This window comes from Carica papaya, chromosome 3 (genome assembly GCF_054855325.1).
Source record: "Carica papaya isolate Zhongbai chromosome 3, ASM5485532v1, whole genome shotgun sequence".
Lineage (NCBI taxonomy): Eukaryota > Viridiplantae > Streptophyta > Magnoliopsida > Brassicales > Caricaceae > Carica > Carica papaya.
The window spans coordinates 7,384,305-7,406,742 of record NC_142311.1 but is presented as its reverse complement, the minus strand read 5'-3'; the positions used below and the strand labels follow the sequence as shown (position 1 = coordinate 7,406,742).

At 34.2% G+C, this 22,438-nt stretch overlaps 3 protein-coding genes across 3 annotated transcripts; 2 read left to right on the top strand and 1 right to left on the bottom strand.

The window, feature by feature from the left end:
• Positions 1-10,150: 10,150 nt before the first annotated feature.
• LOC110807963 (transcription termination factor MTERF15, mitochondrial-like) lies at positions 10,151-12,318 on the bottom strand. Its single transcript, XM_088215405.1, has one exon. The coding sequence runs from the start codon at positions 12,086-12,088 to the stop codon at positions 10,859-10,861; it is 1,230 nt and encodes a 409-aa protein (XP_088071531.1). The 5' UTR covers positions 12,089-12,318; the 3' UTR covers positions 10,151-10,858.
• Positions 12,319-12,523: 205 nt separating this feature from the next.
• On the top strand, positions 12,524-13,382 carry LOC110807953 (uncharacterized). The gene is made up of 3 exons (XM_022033272.2): positions 12,524-12,676; positions 12,877-12,982; positions 13,079-13,382. Exons 1-3 carry the CDS (start codon positions 12,670-12,672, stop codon positions 13,173-13,175), a joined length of 210 nt encoding a protein of 69 aa, XP_021888964.1. The 5' UTR covers positions 12,524-12,669; the 3' UTR covers positions 13,176-13,382.
• A 7,256-nt stretch (positions 13,383-20,638) lies between these two features.
• On the top strand, positions 20,639-22,216 carry LOC148266646 (Integrase-type DNA-binding superfamily protein). Its single transcript, XM_088215404.1, has one exon. It carries the CDS (start codon positions 20,778-20,780, stop codon positions 21,996-21,998), a length of 1,221 nt encoding a protein of 406 aa, XP_088071530.1. The 5' UTR covers positions 20,639-20,777; the 3' UTR covers positions 21,999-22,216.
• Positions 22,217-22,438: the final 222 nt, after the last annotated feature.

Sequence of the window (22,438 nt, the reverse complement as noted above, 5' to 3'; positions counted from 1 at the left end):
TTCTACATTCTTTGATATTAGAAAAATGGCCAGACTCTCACCCCTTTCTACTGTTCTCTTTTTCACTCTCATCTTTGGCATGGCTATTCAAGTCTCACACGTAATATTCTCTCTCCCTCTCCATATATGTATATATGTGAGTTTATTGATATAAGTTTCTGTATATACTTTTACAGGCTGGTGGCGAAGGATCTCTGAAACCAGAACGTAAGTAAAATAATTCTTGATATTATTGAAAATAATTTTCAACCCTAAATAGTACCCAACAATTACTTACTTATGATCATATATATGTATATATTGTATATACAGAATGTGCAGGAGCTTGTAACTTTCGATGTTCCGCGACTCAACATCGTAACAACTGTCTATTGTTCTGCAACTATTGTTGTGAAAAATGTCTGTGTGTCCCGTCGGGAACTTATGGACACAAAGAAGAATGTCCATGCTACAACAATATGAAAACTCAGGAAGGCGGATCCAAGTGCCCATGAAATCTCCAACCAAATGCCAGTTTTGGAATAATCTACTTTTTTTTACTGTGATTTAATAATCACATATATATATATATATATCTTTTTATGATAAAATGGTATCCTGTAACGAATTTTATTATGACGAATAAGAAGTTAAAATATTCAGTTGAAAAAATCGATATCTGTTTGCTCGGGTTTGAGATGGACAAAAAAATCTTGATGTCGTCCTCTTCGCACTGAAAATAAACTGAAATAAATTTTTCTCAGTATCTTAATTGAAAAAATAAATTTTAGTGTCTTAATTGAAAAAATAAATTTTATATATATTATCAAGACATATAAAAGATATATATACATATTCTCTCCGCATATAAAATATATAAAAATACATATATATATATATGTATATCCAAACTCTAGAATATGAGATATATATAAATGTCGTATATGAATAGATATGAAAATGTATATATAAATATATCCTGGAGACCACTAAGAATTGCAGCGGTCTCCAGAATTCACAGGCCCGATCTGAAGATATTTCGTATATATATCTTATATATATATATATAGGACTAGCTTAATAAATTAATTTTTAAAGTTCGATACTTGTCAAAATTTGATTTCTAATAATTTTTTTTAAAGTAATCTTAAATATTTTTTATTTATTTGAAATTTTTATTTTCTTTCCCTTGTTAATAAAAAAAATTGAAATTAATCAAATTATGTTTGAATACTTTAAAAATAATTTTTAATATTTTTTTAACTAATTAATTAAATTAATATTGTTAATTTGTTGTTACTTATTTATTAATTCAACTAGCTAAATTCATTTTTTTTTATAGATATTTCTTAAAGTGTTTAAACATAACTTCTCTAATGTCAACTTTTTTCATTAAAATTTTTTAAAAAATATAAAGATTAAATTATAACAGAAAAACTAGTTTAATAATGTCTCATAAAATATCTTATATACACACACAACATATAAAATATATATTAGCAAAGCCTGAGAACTAATTCTTGATCATAAAAGTATTTAAGAAATACTTCTATGAGTAGCTAAGGAAGTTTTTTTTTTCCTTAACCGAGCCCATTTTATTGCAAGACTTTGATGGACGAACATCTTGAGATAATCTAATACTCCTAGTAATGCTTTAATTTCATATTAAAAAGATATGTTATTGTTAAATTCTACATAAGCGCTCAACTTACCATCTATTAATAATTTGAGTTTAAATTTTTAAAAATCGATAGTTTGAGTCCAAAAAATTATCGGACCAACGGTGTTTAGACATGTAGTATTACAAATAGTATTTGGGCACGTGTTAGTTTGGTGGCTCCAACTAATATTGTAAAATATTCGAAACCTTAAAGGGAAATGAATTCGTAGAATTAAATGCATAAACGATTAATTGAGTTAAATTTTACATTCCTTATACAAGAATTTAGAATGCCCAATAGGACTACGTCAATTTTTCTTTTAAAAGACAAACAGTAATTAAAAAAAAAAATGAAAAGAATAGCGAATACCAAAGTATCATAGGACAACATTCGCTAGCACTTGAATAGAGTCCGTGTAGTGAACTACTCACAACCCTCTTACTGATCGGGATCTGGATCCTTGTCATCTTGATATAAAATGATTAATGAAATGATGAGCTATACTAACCTAATAAGAATATCATATTAATCACGAATATGAAAAACTGAAAATTGGTAAAAAAAAAAAAAGAAAAATAACTCATGGAGCCCTTATTCTATTTAAATACTTTTAAACTTGAAGATGTTTGTTTGATACTTACTGTAACGAGTTTTTTAAAAACAATCTATGAAGACCTATATCCATACCACTCTTTATTTTCATGCATAAGAAAATAAGAGATAATAATTTTTCCTTCTTACCTACTTACTAGTACCCATTGGGAGTCCATAAGGATGTCCCTCCTACTCGTGAATCCAATATCCAATTTTATAATTAACCAGTCGTCCATATACCCCGTCCGGTAATGGACACCAAATATTCTATCACTTCGATACCCCGTCCGGTATGAGGATGAACCATATCTCTCAAACCTTTCTAGTAAAGGACTTCCCAGCCCCGTTCGACTGAGATAACGTTCACGGTAGGGTTCTCTATATACTGGATCCGTACGCCCTTTCTCTAGGTACCTAGTAAGTTTTTCACATGCATATTTCTATCAATAAACAACCAATAAATGAATACTAATATCTCATATTACATTTACAAATCAATTAAACTACATTCATGCGGATAGTATATAACCAAAGTAACAAGACAAATCGATAAGACCATTAAAACTATAAATTAAGAACATGTACTATATGAAAATCAAACAATATGACAGTACAGAAAAATAAATAAGAAATCAAAATAATTATGAACTAATGGTTTCAGCTCTACTAGTAACCTGTAATTATTTTTAGAGTTTTCTAATTTTTCATAAAAATACGAAATTATACATAGTTAAGTATTAATTTACCGTAACGGATAGTAGAGTGAAGGGTCCTTACTCGGATTGGTGTTTCGAGACATTGCATTATCTACTACGCTTCCTAACGGATACCAGGTTCCCTAATTTTTTTTCGTGGAATTCACAACACCCGTCAAAACTCTCTCTGGCCAAATTTGGGGTTCCGGCACGGTGGTGTCGCCGTGCTCCGACGCTTACGGGAGCGGACCGCCTCAGTCAAGTTGATTTTGGCTGGCTTTACACATATTTTTGTGGAAAAATATGTTAGGGGACTTCACCTCACCAAAAAATTACTAAAAACACTGAACCTACTAACAAGGGGTCACTAAGTGCGGCGGCTCCATTGGTCCTCCTTTGCGACTAGGGTTCCTGACTATCTCCCGGATGTACATTCTTGCTAACTTGTCCAAAGGGTTAGTCATCTTAATAGCCAAGAAGTGAGAAGATTCTGTGAGCTGGTCGATAATCACCCAGATAGCATCATGCCCCATGCATGCCTTAGGTAATCCTATCACGAAGTCTATTATGATATACTCTCACTTCCACTCCATAGTCATGGATGGGGTAATTTTTCTCATGACTTTTCAACTGCCTTGACCCATAGGCTATGACATTGTCATGCTTTATTAGAGCACAACCCAACCCTAAGTAGGAGGCATCACTATATATTGTATATCTACTTGTCTCATTCGATAAGATCAACACGAGTGCAGTAGTCAACTACTTCTTGAGTTTTGTAAAGTTCCTTTCGCAGTTCTCGTTCCATTCAAATTTAACATTCTTCTTTGTAAGTCGGGTCAAAGGAGCGGTTATGCTAGAAATCTTCCCCAAACCTGTGGTAATAAATTGTCATTCCCATAAAGCTATGACTCTCTTTGACTAAGGTTAATTTTTCACAACCAAGTACTGTCTAAACCTTTTCAGGATTCATTGATACTTCATCCATTGATATGATGTGTTCTAGAAAGGTAGTTTGCTCGAGTCAGGATCCACACTTACTCAATTTTGCATACAGTTTTTTCTCCCTGAGAACTTGTAAAAGCTAAGTCGGGTGGTGAGCGTGTTCATCTCTTCTATTTGAATAGATCAGGATATCATCGATGGGCACATTAACGAACCGATCCAGAAATTGTCTTAAAACTCTGTTCATCAAGTCCATAAAAATAGCTGATTCATTGGTTTATACAAAGGACATGATCAGGAACTCAAAATATCCGTACATATTCCTGAAAGCTGTCTTAGAAATTTTCTCTGCCCTGATATTTACCTAGTGGTAACCCAAACGCAAATTTATTTTGGAGAAGACTTGAGTATCCTGCAACTGGTAAAAAAGATCATCAATTTTAGGGAGGGGTTACTTGTTCTTGATCGTGACTTTGTTCAATCCCTTATAGTCAATACACAATCGTAACATCCCATCTCCTTTCCTTACAAACGTAACTCCAGCACCCCAAGGAGATACACTATGTTGGATGAACTTACTATCCTACAATTCATTGATCTATTTTCTCAGTTCTTCCATCTCGATACGGCTCATGTAGTAAGGGGCAACCGAGATAGACTGGTTGTCAGGCTGAAGATTTATGGTGAACTCAATTTCCCTATCTTCTGACAGTTCAGGTAGTTTATCAGGAAATACATTCGTGAAGTTTCAGACTACCGAGATCTCATAAATGTAAACATATTTTTTAGGTTTGTCTAATGTAGAAAAAATAACTGAGTTAAAGCACTATATAATGAGAAAATTACTATAAGGAAATAACATCTAAAATTTTTATTAACTTGTAAATGACTCTTCATTAGAAATGTTGAATATAAGTTTCTTATGAAAATAATCTATGGTGGCGTGGTACGCTTCTAATCAGTTCATTCCTAGGATTACTTCAAAGTCCCCTGTGTCAGTCTCTATCAGGTCTACACTCAATTTTCTACCTAATATGTCTATGATACAAGGTTTGTATATAATTTTTCCTACTAGTGTACTACTTTTAGGAGTAGATACAAATAACACAAAATCAAGTCTTTCTGATGATATATTTAAGTTTTTGTGTAAAAATGTGTGAGATAAACGAATGTGAAGTACTAATATCAATCAAAATATGTGCAAGGTGATTATAAATAGTGTACGTACCCTATATTACATCCGGGTTGGCTTCAGCATCCTGCTGAGTGAGGTTGTAAGTTCTGCCCTAAATAGGAGGTCTGGCCTAGTTTTGATGCCACAGACATTCTCTCCCGTAGTGTTGAGTATTCTCAAATATGCGGCAGGTATTATTGAGACGATGACAGGGGCAATCCTAATGATCTTTGTCATAGTGCTGACAAGTCTTACCGCGTCCTATGACCGGAGCTTAAGGAAGAGCTTGAGTCATTGGCTTAGGTCTCTTGTTCTGCTGAACTAGTGCAGTGGGTGCTGGTTTGCAGTGTGAAACCAGAGGTCTGGAATTTTCCACTACTGGAGAAAAGATGCGAATGTTCCTCTCCAGTAGTTGTGTCTTGCCCAGAACGGTTGAGTAGGTTCTGATCTCAAATACGTATAGCTATTATTTGATCTCAAAGCGAAGGCCCCACTCGAACTTCCTTGTCTTTTAGCCTTCATCCATCATGCTCTCAGGAGAATACCAGCCCAACTCCAAGAACCTTCGAGTATACTCCGACACAGTCATATCACCTTAGAGTAGGTGTGCAAACTCTATTTTCTTCAAATACCGGAGGTGTTCTAGGAGGTACTCTACATTGAAAGTCATTAGAAACTATTTTTAAGTGACTGGAACGAGCAGGGTGGCTTGCTTGAGCTGCCACCAACAACTTGCATCTCCTACAAGCATGTAGGTGACAAGTACAACTTCCTATTCAGGAACCACCAAAAAAAGTCGGGAAGGCTTTCTCTGTCTCAGCTAACCAATACTCGGTCTCTTCAAAAGAGGATACCTCTGTAAAAGTAAATAGATTTAGTCTTTGATACCTTTTAATATAACCTGAGTCGATCATAGGTGGAACTGGGTCCTGTGGAAAAGGGACTAGATTGTGTTGTGGTGGAACCGGGTGGCCTTGTGACGGTGCCGAATAATACGGTAGAGGTACTAGATTGTACTGTAACGGTGCCGGATGGTACAATAGAGGAGCAGGGTTGTACCGGAGTGGCTCCGGATCTTCCTGCTGCATGGGTGGCTCAAATTGTAGCAGCGGATGAGGGTTAGGCAACCCCCTCATTTTCTCCCGAGCCTACTGGATAGATATGAGTCTCTCCAGTATTTTAAAGAGTCGATCAATATCCTCGCGAAGTGAGCTATCCCGAGCTACTCGGTTTAATGGGGTTCTTCCTCTCCTCATTTTCTTGTACTTGCATTTCACAAAGAATGGTTGAGCAATAGTTTGTATTTGGAATTTTTAAGAATTTTTGTAAGGAATAGTTTCGAGAAACGTGACTCTAATACCAATTGTAAAATGCCTGAAACCTTAAAGAAAAATGAATTTATAAAATTAAATGCGGAAGCGATTAATTGAGTAAGGGTTTACATTTCTTACACAATAATTTAGAACACCTAATAGGGCTACAAGAATATTCATTCTAAAAGACAAATAGTAATTAAAGAAAAGAAAATAAGAGCGAATATAAAAGTACCCTATGACAACCTTCGCTATCATTTGAAAGGAGTCCGGGTGGTGAACTACTCATAACTCTCTTATTGATTGGGATTTGGATCCTAGTTCTCTTGATCTGAAATAGTTAATGAAATGGTGAGATACACTAATTCAGTAAGAATATCACACTAATCATATATACAGAAAACTGAAGATTGGTAAAAATAAAAAAAATAACTAATAGAGTCATTACTTTATTTAAATACCTTTAAACTTGAAGACGTTTGTTTGATACTTATTATAACGAGTTTTTCAAAAATAATCTATGAAGACCCATATCCATACCACTCTTCACTTTAACGCATAAAAGAATAAAAAACAATAAATTTTCTTTTTTATCTACCTACTGGAACCATGAGGGTCCATAGGGATGTCCCCCCTACTCGTGAATCTAATATCTAATTTTACAATTAACCAGCCGTCTACATTCCCCGTCCAGTAATGGACGCCAAATATTTCATCACCTCAATACCCCGTTCGGTATGAGGGTGAACCACATCTCTCAAACCTTTCTGATAAGGGACTTCGAGCCCCATTCGACTGAGGTAACGTTCATGATAGGGTTCCCTATGTACCGGATCCATTCGCCCTTTCCATAGGTACCCAATAAGTCTTCCACATATAGATTTTCATTAACAAACAACCAACAAACCCGTACCAATATCTCATATTACATTTATAAATCAATTAAACTACATTCATACTGATGGTATATAACCAAAATAACCAGATAAATCGATGAGACCATTGAAACTATAAATTAAGAACATGTAGTACAATACAGGAAAATAAACAGGAAATCAAGATAATTGAGAACTAATCAGTTCCAACTCCACTAGTAACCTGTAATTATTTTTAGGATTTTCTCATTTTTCATAAAATACAAAATTATACATCGTTAAGCCTCAATTTATCTTAACAGAGAATAGAGTGAGGAATCCTAACCCGAATTGATGTTTCGAGACATTGTATTGTCTTCCACGCCTCCTAACGGGTACCAGATTTGTTAAATTTTTTCTAAGAAATTTAAAATACTCGTCACGTACCTAAAAATACCCAAAAAATCTAAAATTGATATCCAAAACTCTTTCTGGCCAAATTTGGGATTCCGGTACGGCGCTGCCGCCGTGCTCTGACGTCGGCTCCGTTGCCCACGGCGGTGGTCCACTTCGGTTAGGCAGGTTTTGGCCAGTTTTGGCTGGCTTTACATGTATCCTTGTGGAAAAACACGTTATGGGGCATCAATTGGCCAGAAAATCACCAAAAACACTGAACCTACCAGCAGGTGTTCTTCGGGTGCGACAGCTCTACCGGTCCTCCTTCGCGGCTGGGGTTTCTTTTTCGATTAACCTGCACAAAAAAGGACGGTAAACACAATAATTAAAAAATTACGTGAAACGGGAGTTAGAGATGGGCTAATCAGAGGGATTTTGGGGTTTTAGCCGTTATGGCTCTGCTGGGCTTTGCTCCGGTTTCTGATTCACATGTCGTCCCTCTTGCTCTGATTTGGCCACAAGAGTGCTCGAAATCGAATTTCAAGCAGGTATGAGAATTTTTTTTTTTATGGCTGACGGTGGCTCTAATGCGGCGGCAGTCGGAGGTCAACCTCCTTCTCCGGCGCCTGTTTCTTCTTCTCCAGCAGGGACTGACGACTAGAGTCTGAGTTACATCCCTACTTATTTTTTTAATAATTTAATAAAATTAAATAAAAATTAATTGATAATTATTTTATTTATTTATTTTTAAAATACCAAAATTAATTCTATGCCAAATTTTGAAACAAAGTATTAATAACAAATATGATCTTAAACATTGTGAACCTTTGCATTATAATTTGTGATGGTGCGATGTTTGTTCCTAATAAGATATCAAAAATTTGAATAGTGGAGATTGTGATACTCTGTTTGCATTCTATATTAGAAAAATATATAATTATTAAAATTCATTTGACAAATTACCAAGTCAGTTCTTAATATTTTATTTTTCGTTAATAATTTAATCTCCAGAATTTTTCAATTTGAAAAAACACTTAGTTTTCCTCCATTTCTTAAAGAAAAAAACTGAAATGATCGAGGTATGTTTGAATTCTTCCAAAACATAACTCAAAAAATTAATTTTGAATAACTAATTAAATTAATTATAATAAAAAAATAAGTAAATAATATTAATAATTTATCAATCAATATTTTAACTAATTAATTAAAATCTAAATATGGTCTAAACATTTTAATTTTTTTTTGTTAGAAAATGAAAAGAAATTATACGTTTAAAATAAATAAAAATTATTAAAGATTAAATTATAAAATAAATAAATAAATAAATAAAAATCAAATTATAAAAAAGTACCAAATATCGGATACTTATTTACCAATTTCTCCTAATAAATGCTATGAATAATTTGATATTAAACTTTTAGAGATTAATGGTTAGGATCCAAAAAGTTTTTTGAGTTACCGGTGCTTTGGATCCCCAAACTTTAATTTGAAACAAATGAAATTTTAGCAACATCACCTTGCAGACTAACTTATCTTGTTCACAAGAAACTCCATGATATTCGCTATTCTTTTCTCCAAGAAAATCCATGAGAAAGCTGACCGGAATTCATCTTTTGTCCAACCCATTCTTTGTAAAACTTCATTTTGCCCTCCCAAGTTGATTTTTTGGTTGGGTGAAACACTCTGAATACTTCGATGAAATATCTAGTTAGATGGATTAATCGCATAAACACGACTTCCTTGACTTTAATGTCAAACTTACCGATGAGAAGAGAAAATATTCTCGAAGAATATGTAACAACTGGGCAATGTAGGATTAGGGTACTCGAACTCCTTCGATAATGAACTCTGAAAGAAACATCCATATGGCTTAGAATCCAGGATGCAGCCTCACAACTTTAACAACATAATTTGCAGAAAGCATATTGTTTAAGTTACCTCTCAAGTTTTTTAGGTGTAAAACGACGAATTTTAGACGATCATTCTCGACAGCCCAATAGAAGACAGAAGCCCTAGTTTGGGCAAATGAGTTCGGTCAACATTGGCTGAAAGAAAATTTGGATGTGTTCCAACAACTTTGGTGATATTGAGGAAAATAAAGATCAAAGTTTCTCTTTGTAAAACTTGAGGGAGATAAATGAATGGTAAGATATAGTGTATGAGCATTTCTGCTCTCTTTTGTTTTGCTTATCAAGTATAATTGTATTTGCATGAAATCTAGGGTGTTTCTCCTATTCGGAGGTAATAATTGCAACTTTCTGCACAATAATAAATCAAACATCAGCAATTCAAGATAATAAACAGATAAAGTCTAAATTTTCTGGATGTTGTGGACTCCAGCTAGCAAGTTCATTTATTTGTATTGACAAATCGATTGAACTACTCAAAGTTTGCTAGTATTCTTAACATGTAGTTTTAGGGCTCTACAGTTTTTTTTTGGGGGGGTGGGAGGAGAGCTGAGAGGTTTTCTTTTGATACATGTTCTAACTTCCAACCAAAAAGGAACCAGCACCATTTTGATCCCATTCATTAATGAAAATTTGAGAATAAAATCAAAATTTTCTTTTAATTTTTATTTTTAAAATTAAAAAATAAAATGGCATCTACATAGCGGTCACACTAATGTTTATTAAGCTAAAAACTATACCACTTGAAATGAAAATAAACAGCATCCAACACCAATAACACAAATTCAATATAGATATAAAATTAATGTAGGAGCTTATTTAAAAATTCTGAAATTGTACGGACCTTGCCATGTATTTTAGCCGTCATCTTCTTTTATTCTTCTTTTCCCTCCTATCCAAAAATCCTGATTCCGGCCACTGGCTTCACTAATCTACCTAATATCAGATCTTTAGGAAGGATAAACATTTGTTTGCAATCAACATAATCATATTATTCATTACTCTTCTCCTACAGCATCAATGGCTCCAAACTCTTTCTACCCCGAACTTGAAATCTTTTCCATAAACCAATGCATTATTGATCACAACGTTCAGGGAAGAAATAACCCTTTTTTCTCCAAATTGACAAGATGTGATCATCCTCCATACATTATAGGGATCGAAAATCACCACACATACTATGTATCAAAATGCAATTTAACTGAGTTATAGACCTCCTTCAATTCAATCGAGAGCTTAATACAAAACAAAGCTCGTGCAAATGGAGCAGGTGAGCTCTGTAAACAAGATGGCTTTCGAGATTGAAAATCATTCATGTGCAGTTGACATGCTGCAAGCTACTAACTTTCTATTGTTTGCGGCTTTTCATCAAAGCTCATCCCTAAGTCCTGCAAGGTGGTTTTTCCTTGAAAGATACTTGATAACTGAGGCACTTGGTTTAGATACTTAACCACATAAGTATCAAAGAAGTATTTGCTGGGGGAAGACACAACAGACAACGAAATTGCTCTCTTAATCAATCCCTTACATTTCAAGACTTTTATGACAGAACACCTCGGGATGATTGAATCCTCCAAACTAAAATTTAAAACAACTGGAACTCTGGCAACATTTCCTGACTTCCAACCCATCTTGTTCACAAGAAAATCCATCTTGTTCATGATTCTCTCCTCTGAAAAAGCCATAATTGAAGGTGTTTTCTTGAAAGCCAACATGATATCGTCATCTGTCCAACCCAATCTCTTATACAAGTTTATTTTGCCCTCCCAAGTCGATTTCTTCATCTGACTAAAGACCATGAATGCTTTGCTAAACTGCTTAGACGAAGTGTCGAATCCCATACACATAACCTCCTTGACATTCATCTCAAACTTAGCAATTGACAAAGAAAACAATTTGGGAGAATACGTTAACAACTGTGGAATGTGAGATTGTGGTACTCCCACCCTTCTCAAGAGTAAAACCTTGGAAGGAACATCCATCTGGCTCAAAATCCAGGACGATCGGTTCACAACTTTAACAACATCATCACGAGAAAGTATACTCTTCAAGTAATTATATTGAGGGATTAGCTTCTGGTTCAAGCTACGAGACAACATTTTGGGGTGTGAAGATATCATCTTTAGAAGATCAACTTTGGACAACCCAATAGAAGCCAAAAACTCAAGTTTGGGCATCAGGATGCTCTCAACATTGACTGAAAGAACATCTGGAAATGACCTAACAACTTTGGTGATTTGCGATATGGTGAAGCCATAGGTTTTGAGAAAATTGAGGATTGAATCTGCCTTCTCAGGATCACGAAGATTAAACCTGAGCGAGATCGATCGCGCAGATTCTAGAGACAATCCACATGACTGCACAAGGTATGATATTGTAACAGAGCGCTTGTCCTCTTTTCCATTTTGTTTATCACATAACAATGTTGCTGCATTAACGGACGAGAAGGGTCGAACGACGGCAATAGTAACATTACGATTGAGCAAAAGCAAATGAGTACTGGAGCAAATGAATTTTCTCCGATCCGGAGCTAGTAATTGCAACCTTTTGCAGAGTAGTAAACCGAACATGAGCAGATAATCCAAGAAAACAAAACGAAATTATCTTGCTTTTGTTCAATGTTGTGAGCTGCAAGAAGCAAGTTAAGATGGACTCACCGATTTCATATTCGAATCAACTCCAAGCTAGCGAAAAATAGCACACAGCAATCTGGAAAACGAGCTACTGCAACTTTCAAACGCAAATTTAGGGCTCTACCCTTCTTGGAGGCGGAATTCCACAATTGGGAGATGACGTGGACGACGCAGTAAATAAAAACGACGTCGGACTTAAAAACGCGGCGTAAAAACGACGTCGGACGTAAAAACGATTCGGACGTTGAAATGACGCCGTTTGTAATGGAAGAGGTACAACGCAGCGTTTTGTATTACGCGTAGGGTTACAACATGGGCTGGGCCTGGGAAAGGTCAATTATCCAGCCCATTAAAGAACAATTACAAATATGATTGAGTTTCAACATAAACAACTGCCGCTGGGTTCGCCTTTCTCCTTATCTTCATAAAATTAAGAGCTGTTCCCGTCTCTCTCCTTCGTTGACTTCTTTGTCTTCTTTTCTAATCGCGGAATCTCTCGGACCTGCAAATTCGCGGCAATGACTCATATCCTTTTCTTCATAAATTCTTTCAATTTCTTCTTTCTTTCTTTCTTTTCTTGATAAAAATTCAATCTTTCTTTCTTTCTTTTATTTTGCGATTTTGTATTTATTGCTATGCTAGTTTTTCAAAATCCATGATGATTGTTATTCATCTGTGCTCACGAATAGAATTTTACTTTCCTTAACTTGGTTTTGTTGAATCACGCGGTAACCAGAGGGAACGTGATCGTGAAAGGGCTCAGTCCAGGAGCACCAACAAGGGAGGCAAAGGCAAGGATGACGGCTTAACTCCCGAGCAACGCCGTGAAAGGTCCCTATTTTACCCTAATTCAGTGCATCCATCTGTATAGCCTATGTATTTATATAATTTCTGATTATTTTCTTTTGGGTTTTCTTTGTGGGGTAGGGATGCTAAGGCTCTGCAAGAGAAGGCCGCTAAGAAGGCGGCACAAGCAGCGCCAGGAGGGACATCGGCTGGAGGTAAAGGAGACAATAAGAAATAATACTCAAAGTATTGCTTTTTGAGGTTGAGGACTTTCTTTTCTTTTTTTTTTCTTTTTGGGTTTTCTTTAATAATTTGAAGGTAGGGTTCTTGTGCTGGTCACCGGGTGGATGGTTGTTCCGAATGTTCAATGACTTGCTTTGTTAGTATTGTATTGAACTTTGTTAAGGATATTGAAAATATGGAATTAGCATATACCTTTGTTGTAGATTGTTGTTTTCTCTTCTGTGGTTGTAGTTGTTCAAAAGTGTTGAGACGTAAAATTTGTTAATTTTGAAGAGTAAAACCTTTGTGTAGATTAGCTCATTCTCATTATCTTCTCATTAGATTCATTTTGAAGAAAGTTGATGCTAAATTATGTTGTAAATATTCATTCTTACCTTTGAGAAAATCAATAAAGTTTCTGGGATTTCTAACCTTCATTCTGTTAGATAACATCTTGCGGATGTTTATTTGGAGATTTATTCTAATTTTTCTTGAGTACGATAATCGAATACGATTTGCGTGCTATAAATAAATAATGCTAAAATTGGTAGCGGTTCAAGACAAAGGTCCATTTTGTTATTTTGTTTTACTATAGATGCTGTCATGGTCAAAGGCTAGTATACTTGCAATCCATAAAATTCAGTTTATATCCCTGACAATTTCCTTCTAATACTGGTTTCCCTAAATGGCATGCTTGATATTTTTAGAATCTGATTAGCTGTTGTCTCTGTGCATCGTCAACATGAATAACTTGTTGCGCTTAAGAGAATCCCATATATGGCCATTTAGGAGCTTGGGCCAGTCGTATATGGGCTTGCAGGGAATTTTTTTTCTAGTGAAAGTTACATTGCATTGCTATGAGACAAAATTGCTCATTCTCTTATTAAAGGTGATGTGAGGTCTGAACGAAGCAACCAACTGTTATTTTTTGTCTTCATTTTGCCTTTTGATTTGCATGAGACAACCTCTTCAATTTTCTACCATTGTGTTTATGTTCAAATTGCCCTTCTTTATGGTGCTTTTCAATTTCCTGAAGTGGGTACAAATTATATTACCTTTATATGTGAGGTTTGGAGTCTTGAGGACAATTTATCATATTGGCAATAGAGGTCATGTTGGGTTAGGTTTCCAGAAGATCTAAAAGAGTGTGCTTCAACATGTCTGGTTATGGATTTTCCAAAAGGAATATGATGCTTGAAGTTAAAGGGAAAGAGGTTATAACCATTATCTGTTAGGCATCTCTGTTTGAAATAACAAAATTCCAAGGGCTGACAATAAAGTGTTACGTGGATTTTTTCCATAATGGAAAAATCTTATTGTTTTATGGCGCAAGATCTCGACTTAGTACAATTCCAAATAATTCCAGCTATCCTAATTGCAATATTTCATTTAACTTAGGAGCTTATTACCCAAGTTTTAGAATGATGCCTCACTTGAGTTGTGCAGCCTTATGCAAGGAAAATAGCAATATTGTTTCAACAGTTATGGCCAGGATCCAGGAGGTTTTAGTTTCTTTTTTTCTTCTTGGATTGTTTATTATTTTAGCTGTTAAAGACTGGTTTACATCCTTGGGATCATGTTCCAGTTTTTTAGCTTTAATATGTCAGCTGGTGTATGGCTGTAGATTTGAGATTTTCCTGGAGGTACATTTTCTTGGCTTTGCAAACCATAAATGACGAACAAAACTAGTAATTGCATATCATGCCATTATCTTGGCTTTGTAAAGGCTACAAGTTAATATTCTCATATCATGCCATTTGCCCATCGCTGATGATAGACGATTTTTAGATTAAAGGTTGGGATCTCCTGATTGGTCTGTTCATGAAATCTCATTTACCTGACTGGATGAAGGAGCATAATTAGTCCAATTGAATATCTTTTATAGTCTGAGTCAAGCAAGATGCTGGTTCTTTGAAAGAGATAAATGCTTCATCCTTTATGTCAATTAGGGAAAAAAACCTTAAATTTGTATTTGGAGATTTGATTTCAAAATTGTTTGATAGGACATTATGTATGTGCAAAAGTATAACATTAATGATAGGTTAGTTTGAGGAAACTTACTACTTGCAGAGGATTGGGAATGAGTACGCCCCTAGACATGACAGAGAATTTGCTGAAACTAAGAGTGGTTAAGAGTATTGGTGGTTGTATAGAAAGGGTTGAATAAAGCTAGGAAAATCATGATTCATAGAAGCTCCTGAGAAGTTTGTTACGAACCTGATACACGATTTGGATCTGGAAGAAAGAGAGAGAAAGCCGAGAGAGAGATAGAAAGAAAACCGAGAGTCAGTGAGATTTGAGAGAAAATATATTCTGATTTCAATAATTTTCTATATCCTTCCTTCCTTGAGTTCAGATTGATATATAGGCCATCAAGGCAGGAAGTTGTAATCGTCTGAACGGCCAGTAGAACGATTGAGTAAGGGTCCCTTTCGTCTTTCTGTTTCAAAACCCTAATCGTAGTTGCAGCTGTTACAATAAAGAAGACCAATCTACCCTTGCATGTATTTTCCTATTTAACCCCTAAGTGGATTCTGGACAATGCTATCTTTCTGCAAAGTGACCTTTCATTCCTCCTGCCTGTTTCAGGACAGATGATACTTCCCATTTTGCTAAGCAAAGATACTTGGATTGCATCCTCCCCTAATTCTGCCATTTGTATCTTCATTTATTATCTTGATTGGAATACCTCTTGAAATCTGTCATTTTTTAGAAACCTAAATGTCAGACCATATGCTTTCTTTGTTACTACTTGAGCCATTAAATGCTAATTCACAACCTAATAGCAGAATTTGGAGGTTGGATTTATCGAGTTTGTACTCCCTCAGATATCTATGCATGTACCTACAAATCGTACTTGTGGAAACGAGACCTTCACCACTGTTTTGTTGAAAGTTAGAATTCGGTTTACGTGAACAGTTTTTTTTGTCCATTCATGTCTGTCACTGTTAAATGCTTCATTATGTCCAGATTGTATTGTTATCTTTTTTTAAATTGTAATCAAGACAGTGGCCTAGGCATTTTGATACTTTTAGCATTATGTGAGTTGCCCCCTCCCCCATCCTGGACAGTTTACTTCTCATCCTTCTCTAAAGGGTTTTGGGACGAATGACAGAATATCAGATTCTTTGGAGATGTATTTGTTGGGTTAGTGTCGGAATTCTGATAAATTATTTGTACAAGATTTAGGTCTGTGCATACTGAAAAAAAAAAATCTTTTTACGTTTGTCTCACCCGCGTGATCTCATCATCCCTTGACTGCAAAAAAATGCGATCTTGATCTCCATAGTTCTCGGAAAAACTAATGCAAAGTTTGTCAAAATAATCCTCCCAGAAGGATAATGATGAAGAAGATCAAATTTCTGAAAATCAAAGATTTCGACAAAGATCATTCAATAAATCTAGTGCATGGGTTTTTCATATAAAAGAAAAGAAACTCGTATATACTACTTGTATATAAGTGAAAGATGCAGAACCCATGTATATATTTTTACCTATAAAATACGACAAACTTAAGAACACCAAATATCCCTGTCTGTAATTTTTTGGTTCGAAATTATACACTGTTCTTCATGAGTTAAACTCGTAACTTCTGATTCCAGAAAATTACCCATTTTCAATTTCTTGTTTCAAATAGGAGGTAATAAATATGTTGTCGGAGGAGAGTGTGTGTCTGTGTATGTGTACATGGTTTGGATGAACGATGACAAATATATATATATATATATATGTATATGTATGTATGTATGTGCACGCTTTGGATGAATGCATGAAAGGTTTTGGATATGGCAACATGATTTCAAATGAGGTAATATGCAACGTAACATGTTATTCTTCTTAGAAGGTTAATTAAGTAGGTTTTATTAGGTTTAGAGAATCCTTCAAAATCTCTCATCTCTGTCATTAAATTAAAATTAAGGATAATTAATTTGTTTTGATTTAGACTACAGCGATCCCATCACAACTGCTACTGTAAGAATAATTAGTTACGCTCTGCTCATCCTTAGAACTCAAGAACATATAAATATGAATCTACAGAACAAATCTTGTTCAAATAAGGTGGTTCAATTTACTCTTTTGTACTTGGATAAACCTTTTTCTCAGTTCTTAATGAAAATTAATTAACTTCGGTGTTGAATTTGATTAAGAATAAATCAAGAGTTAAAGCCATGCAAAAACAAAATTTATTTATTTTACGAAAATTAAAAAAATATGTGAGAATTTAATATTTATTAATCAATAAACCCTGAAATTAAAAATATCTGCGAAAGTCAATGACATATTATTAAATTATTTACTTAATAATAATTGACCTGGTTTTCTTTTTGCCAAAACTATTTTATCCGTTGACCAAATGAATTAGTTTCTTAATTGGGGCAGAATAGGAAAGTAGTAGGCGGTGAGTGGAAAAGGAAAGCGAAAGCGTGAATTGGATGGCACGTCACTTCCAACCCTTCACTGCCTCGACGCACTCTCTTTTATGCCAACTTATTTCCATTCATATATATATATATATATATATATGCACATACATACACTACTCTCTTCAACTCTTCTCCCACATTTATATTTTATATTATATATATTGCTTGGTCAACAAGTACAAACATTTTCAACTCATCATGTACGAAACATATACATCAATAACCAGAGATTAATCATTCATCATGTACGCACACACACACACACACATATATATATATATATTGGCTAATATGCTGATCCCCATGTCTTAAGTTCCTTTGCTTTTTAATTATTATTTTTCGAGGAATTAAGCTGTGCATGAACTTGCCATCTACCTACAATTGCGCGCACGCATACATCCTAATGGACTCAACATTACTTGAATTCTCCCTTTTAAGCTTGAACACAAAAACACATCGCGCACACACACACACACACACATATATATAAACACATGCACGATGATAACGTAGTCAGTTATACACAAGAAATACATATATATAAAGAACCCAAAAATTTTAAAAACCATAGTTAACATATATAAGAAAAATACATGAAAATACTTTGAACTACATAATTGAATTGTAACATTTGATCAATATCTGAATTTTGGTCCCCTCTAAAAAGATAATGAAGTTAATGTAACGCTGTAAATATTGAATAATTAAAGTGGGTCTGGATTATATTATATTGAATGAGTTGTTTATGTTATGTCACCACAATATATGTATATATATATATTATTGTTGTTGCCTCTTCTAAACACATAAATAAAAACAAATAAAGTATATAATATACAAATAAGACGAGAAAAAACAAGTCAATGACATAAACAGATGTTTAATGAATTAAATAATAATCTCTTTTATATATGTATATGTATATGTATATGTATGATGGAGTTGTTGCTTAATTGTATATAGATATTAATATTAATTAAAGAGAGAGTTTTTGTCATTAATTAATTTGGTTCAATTAGTAAACAAACTTATCCTACGACTGTCACAGGACAAAAGTGCCCACATAAAACACCTCTCCCAACTCATACATATATATATATATATATATGTGTGTGTGTGTGTGTGTGTGCGCGTGTATATGTTTGTATTATGCGTATAATAAATTAAAAATTAATGGGCTTTTCTTCTTGAATAATCTTATAAGTAATGGCCACCATCGTTACAGTGTATATAAGCAAAATACAAATGACTGGTGGTGATTGATTCTTATTGACACGTGGAGTATTTTAATTGGTCTGTCACATGCACTTTTGACACGCAGCTTTCATCCACCTAATTTGGTGTCTTAGATTCCGGTGTGTGTTTGGCCACATTTTCATTTTAATCATCTCCACGAAACCATTAACCCTGTCTTCTCCTCTCCTCTCCACTCCTCATCATTAAACTAATCAAGATTAATTTATATTTAATTGAAAAGTAATATATATTTATTCATAAAAGTGTATGAATTAGTTGGTGTAATATATATATATATATATATATATATATTTTATGTGTAGAATTTAATATTGACTTTTTGTATGTTTAATTTATATTGGCGGGGGGGTGATGATGAGAGGGAGGGGTAAGTACAACTTAATTTTCAAAGGATAAGTTTTTGTATTCAAACACTTTGCTGGCTGCCTACGTATTTGCCAACTTACATACCCATATATATATATATATATATACACAGCTTATGTATAAGGAAAATTTGAAGGTTTTCCTAATAATGGTTTAATTAATTAATTATCATTTAGATGTGGGTAATTAAGTAAGTGAGAGTATATGTTAAAGGTAGATTTTGTTCTTGTGGAATGTCTTGTAACCATTAATAGCAAAAAAAAAAAAAAAAGAATAAAATGGTAATGTGTAAAAGCAAGAAGAGGAATCATTCCCCACTTTATATACACACATACATATATATATATATATATATGTAGGATTTGTTTCCAAATAAAGTCAAGTGAAAGCTAAATATAAAAGCAAATCAAAGGGTTAGTTTGGTGGTTAAATGGTATAAACATGTCAATACCATCTACTATTAATTATATAATTTTCTTATTCTAAATGGGTTTGAGTTTAATTATTAATTATTCCATTTTCTTGAAATTTGTCTACTTTTTTTCAAGTGTTTGGAGTCCTAAAAACAAAATGACAAAGAGAATAAAGAAAGTAAGTAGTGTTTGACAAATACCCCCCCCCAAAAAAAAAGAAGAAAAAAGCAAAAGCAAAAGCAAAAATTTATAAAGTCATCAAATTCCATTACACACCCACCATGTGCTACCACACAATATAAACAATTCAAAAAGGATATTGTTTTCTTCAATCTTGGGTATTGTTACTACACCAAGTAAAATTCTATAAATTTATAATTTAATTATCAATACCCCCTCAAAGGTATATCTATATGAGTGTGTGTTCTCTTTACCCTTTTCCTTTTCTTGGGAATCTTGAAATTTCATGACTTTCTTATTAATTAATTACACTTGAATGTGTCCAAATCCATCTCACATAAACATGTCCCAAGAAAAGCCAAATTACCCATACATGTGTTTTTTTTTTTTTTTTTTGAAAGTATTCCTTGGATCTATGAAAAGACAAACCCTTTTTTCTTATTTATTATTATTTTTAAATAAATTAAATTATGTTTCACAATATTTTCCATAATTATTACATCAACACACACCACTAATCAATCAAATTAATAAACATATATATATATATATATATATATAATTTTTCATTTTGTGGGTTGATTAAAGTGAAAAAAAGAATAATTATAATTCTCAACATTAACAAATCTAACTAATTAAACAAGGAAAGTGAAAAAGTGGCTAAGAAAACATGTGGGTGTCTGGGAAAATCACATGATTCATTCATAAAATATAAATGAATCAATTAAGAAAAGAGATTTGTCATTCAAGAATATTACAAACAAAACCAGGTCACCCAACACAGCTGAGTTGTCAAATTCTGATTGGCACCCACCAAGTAATTGCTTTGGTGACTCTGAACTCCTCACCTTATTCTCTTCTTCAACTGGATCCATCTCAAATGATGCCTTACAATTTTCCCTTATCATACCTACGTATACATATGTATGGATATATAAATACCATGCACTCTGTTGTATCATCTTTGTCTCTTACAACATGGAATTCCCATCTCATGATCATCATTTCCATACAACTTTTTTCCGCGATCCAATCATATCGACCGCTCTAACGCACCAAACACGTGCTACTTGTAGCAGAAATCCGTTGAAATCATCGTCTTCCTCATCTCCTACTAATACACTATTTTCCAGCTCCCATTCGAGTTCTTCACCAGAGGTGGTGTCCGGTGCCAATTTTCTCACTAGCATTCCTGGATTCACCACCAACCAGGATGCTATCAGAAAACAGAATTCACTTCAATTCGTTTCGAGGCTGAATTCAATCCACCCGGCTAGTGGTGCTTCAGTTCCTCTTTCTGAACCCGGAGAAAGTTCAATTCCTGTCAATTTCTTGGAGTGTTTTCCGAAACTTGCAGCACAAGTATCCGAACCCCCTTCATCTCCGTCTTCATTATCCACCACTACAACGTCAAATTCCCCAAAACTGAGTTTGTTTTTGCAGGATCCACCCACACAGAATCTTGACAACTCGATCAATATTCCCCAACAAGGTGAATACGAATTCGAATTGTCTGATCACGAACCCGGAAAAGAATGGCTGAAGATGAACCAGAATTTGGTTAATCATCCCTCAAAAGGGTTTAGTGATTACTGGTTGAGCACCACCAAGACACAAGCTATGAAAAGAAGAATTCAGAACAATCAACCCAGAAAAACTGTAAGTTCATCTTCATCCAATGGAAAATTATACAGAGGAGTTAGACAAAGGCATTGGGGAAAATGGGTTGCAGAGATAAGACTTCCAAGAAATAGAACTAGGGTTTGGTTAGGGACATTTGATACAGCTGAAGAAGCTGCAATTGCATATGATACAGCTGCATATATGCTCCGTGGAGAATTTGCACATTTGAATTTCCCAAATCTCAAGCATCATCTAAACCCTAGTACTCTAAACTCAACAACAGCTGCTCTTCTTCAAGCCAAATTACAAGCCATTTCTACTAACAAGGCCAGTAGTAATGATCAACCATCATCACAGTTTGCATCAACAGGGAAGTTTGATCAGAACCCAAAACCAAAAGAACCAAAGAAGAAACTAATTGGGTCTGACCATCATCATCATCATCATCAAGAGATGATGAATAAGAAATCTCAGGAGGTAGTGTTATCAGATTCAGATGGTGTTCAATTGAGTAGAATGCCTTCATTGGACATGGATATGATCTGGGAAGCTCTCTTATTTTCTGATTCTACTTGAGAAATATTATTATATTTTCTTTCTTTGAGGAAAAATCAAATGTTATTGTGTAATTTTGAAATGTGGGTAACATGTGCTTTCTCCTTTTTTACAAGCACAAAAAAAGTTAATCCACCCAGGTTTCTTTCATATTAATCTTTTCACTTGTTTGCTTACTTTTCTTTCCTTTCTTTTTTTTTTTTTTCTCCATTATAGAATCTACCCAGTTTTCTTTCTTATCATCTTTGCTCCGAGATACTAACCCATCACTCAAATAATCAAAAGAAAACAAAAAATTCTTGCCAACATCTATATATACACACACACACAAAAGAACATTTCTAAGTAATTTTCTTCTTTGCTTCTTTCTCCCTTGCACTTTCTATTATCTTTTTTCTTCTGGGTTGTTCTTAGTACTGCTTTTCTTTTTCTTTTTTTCAGAAGCTGACAAATTTGGAATA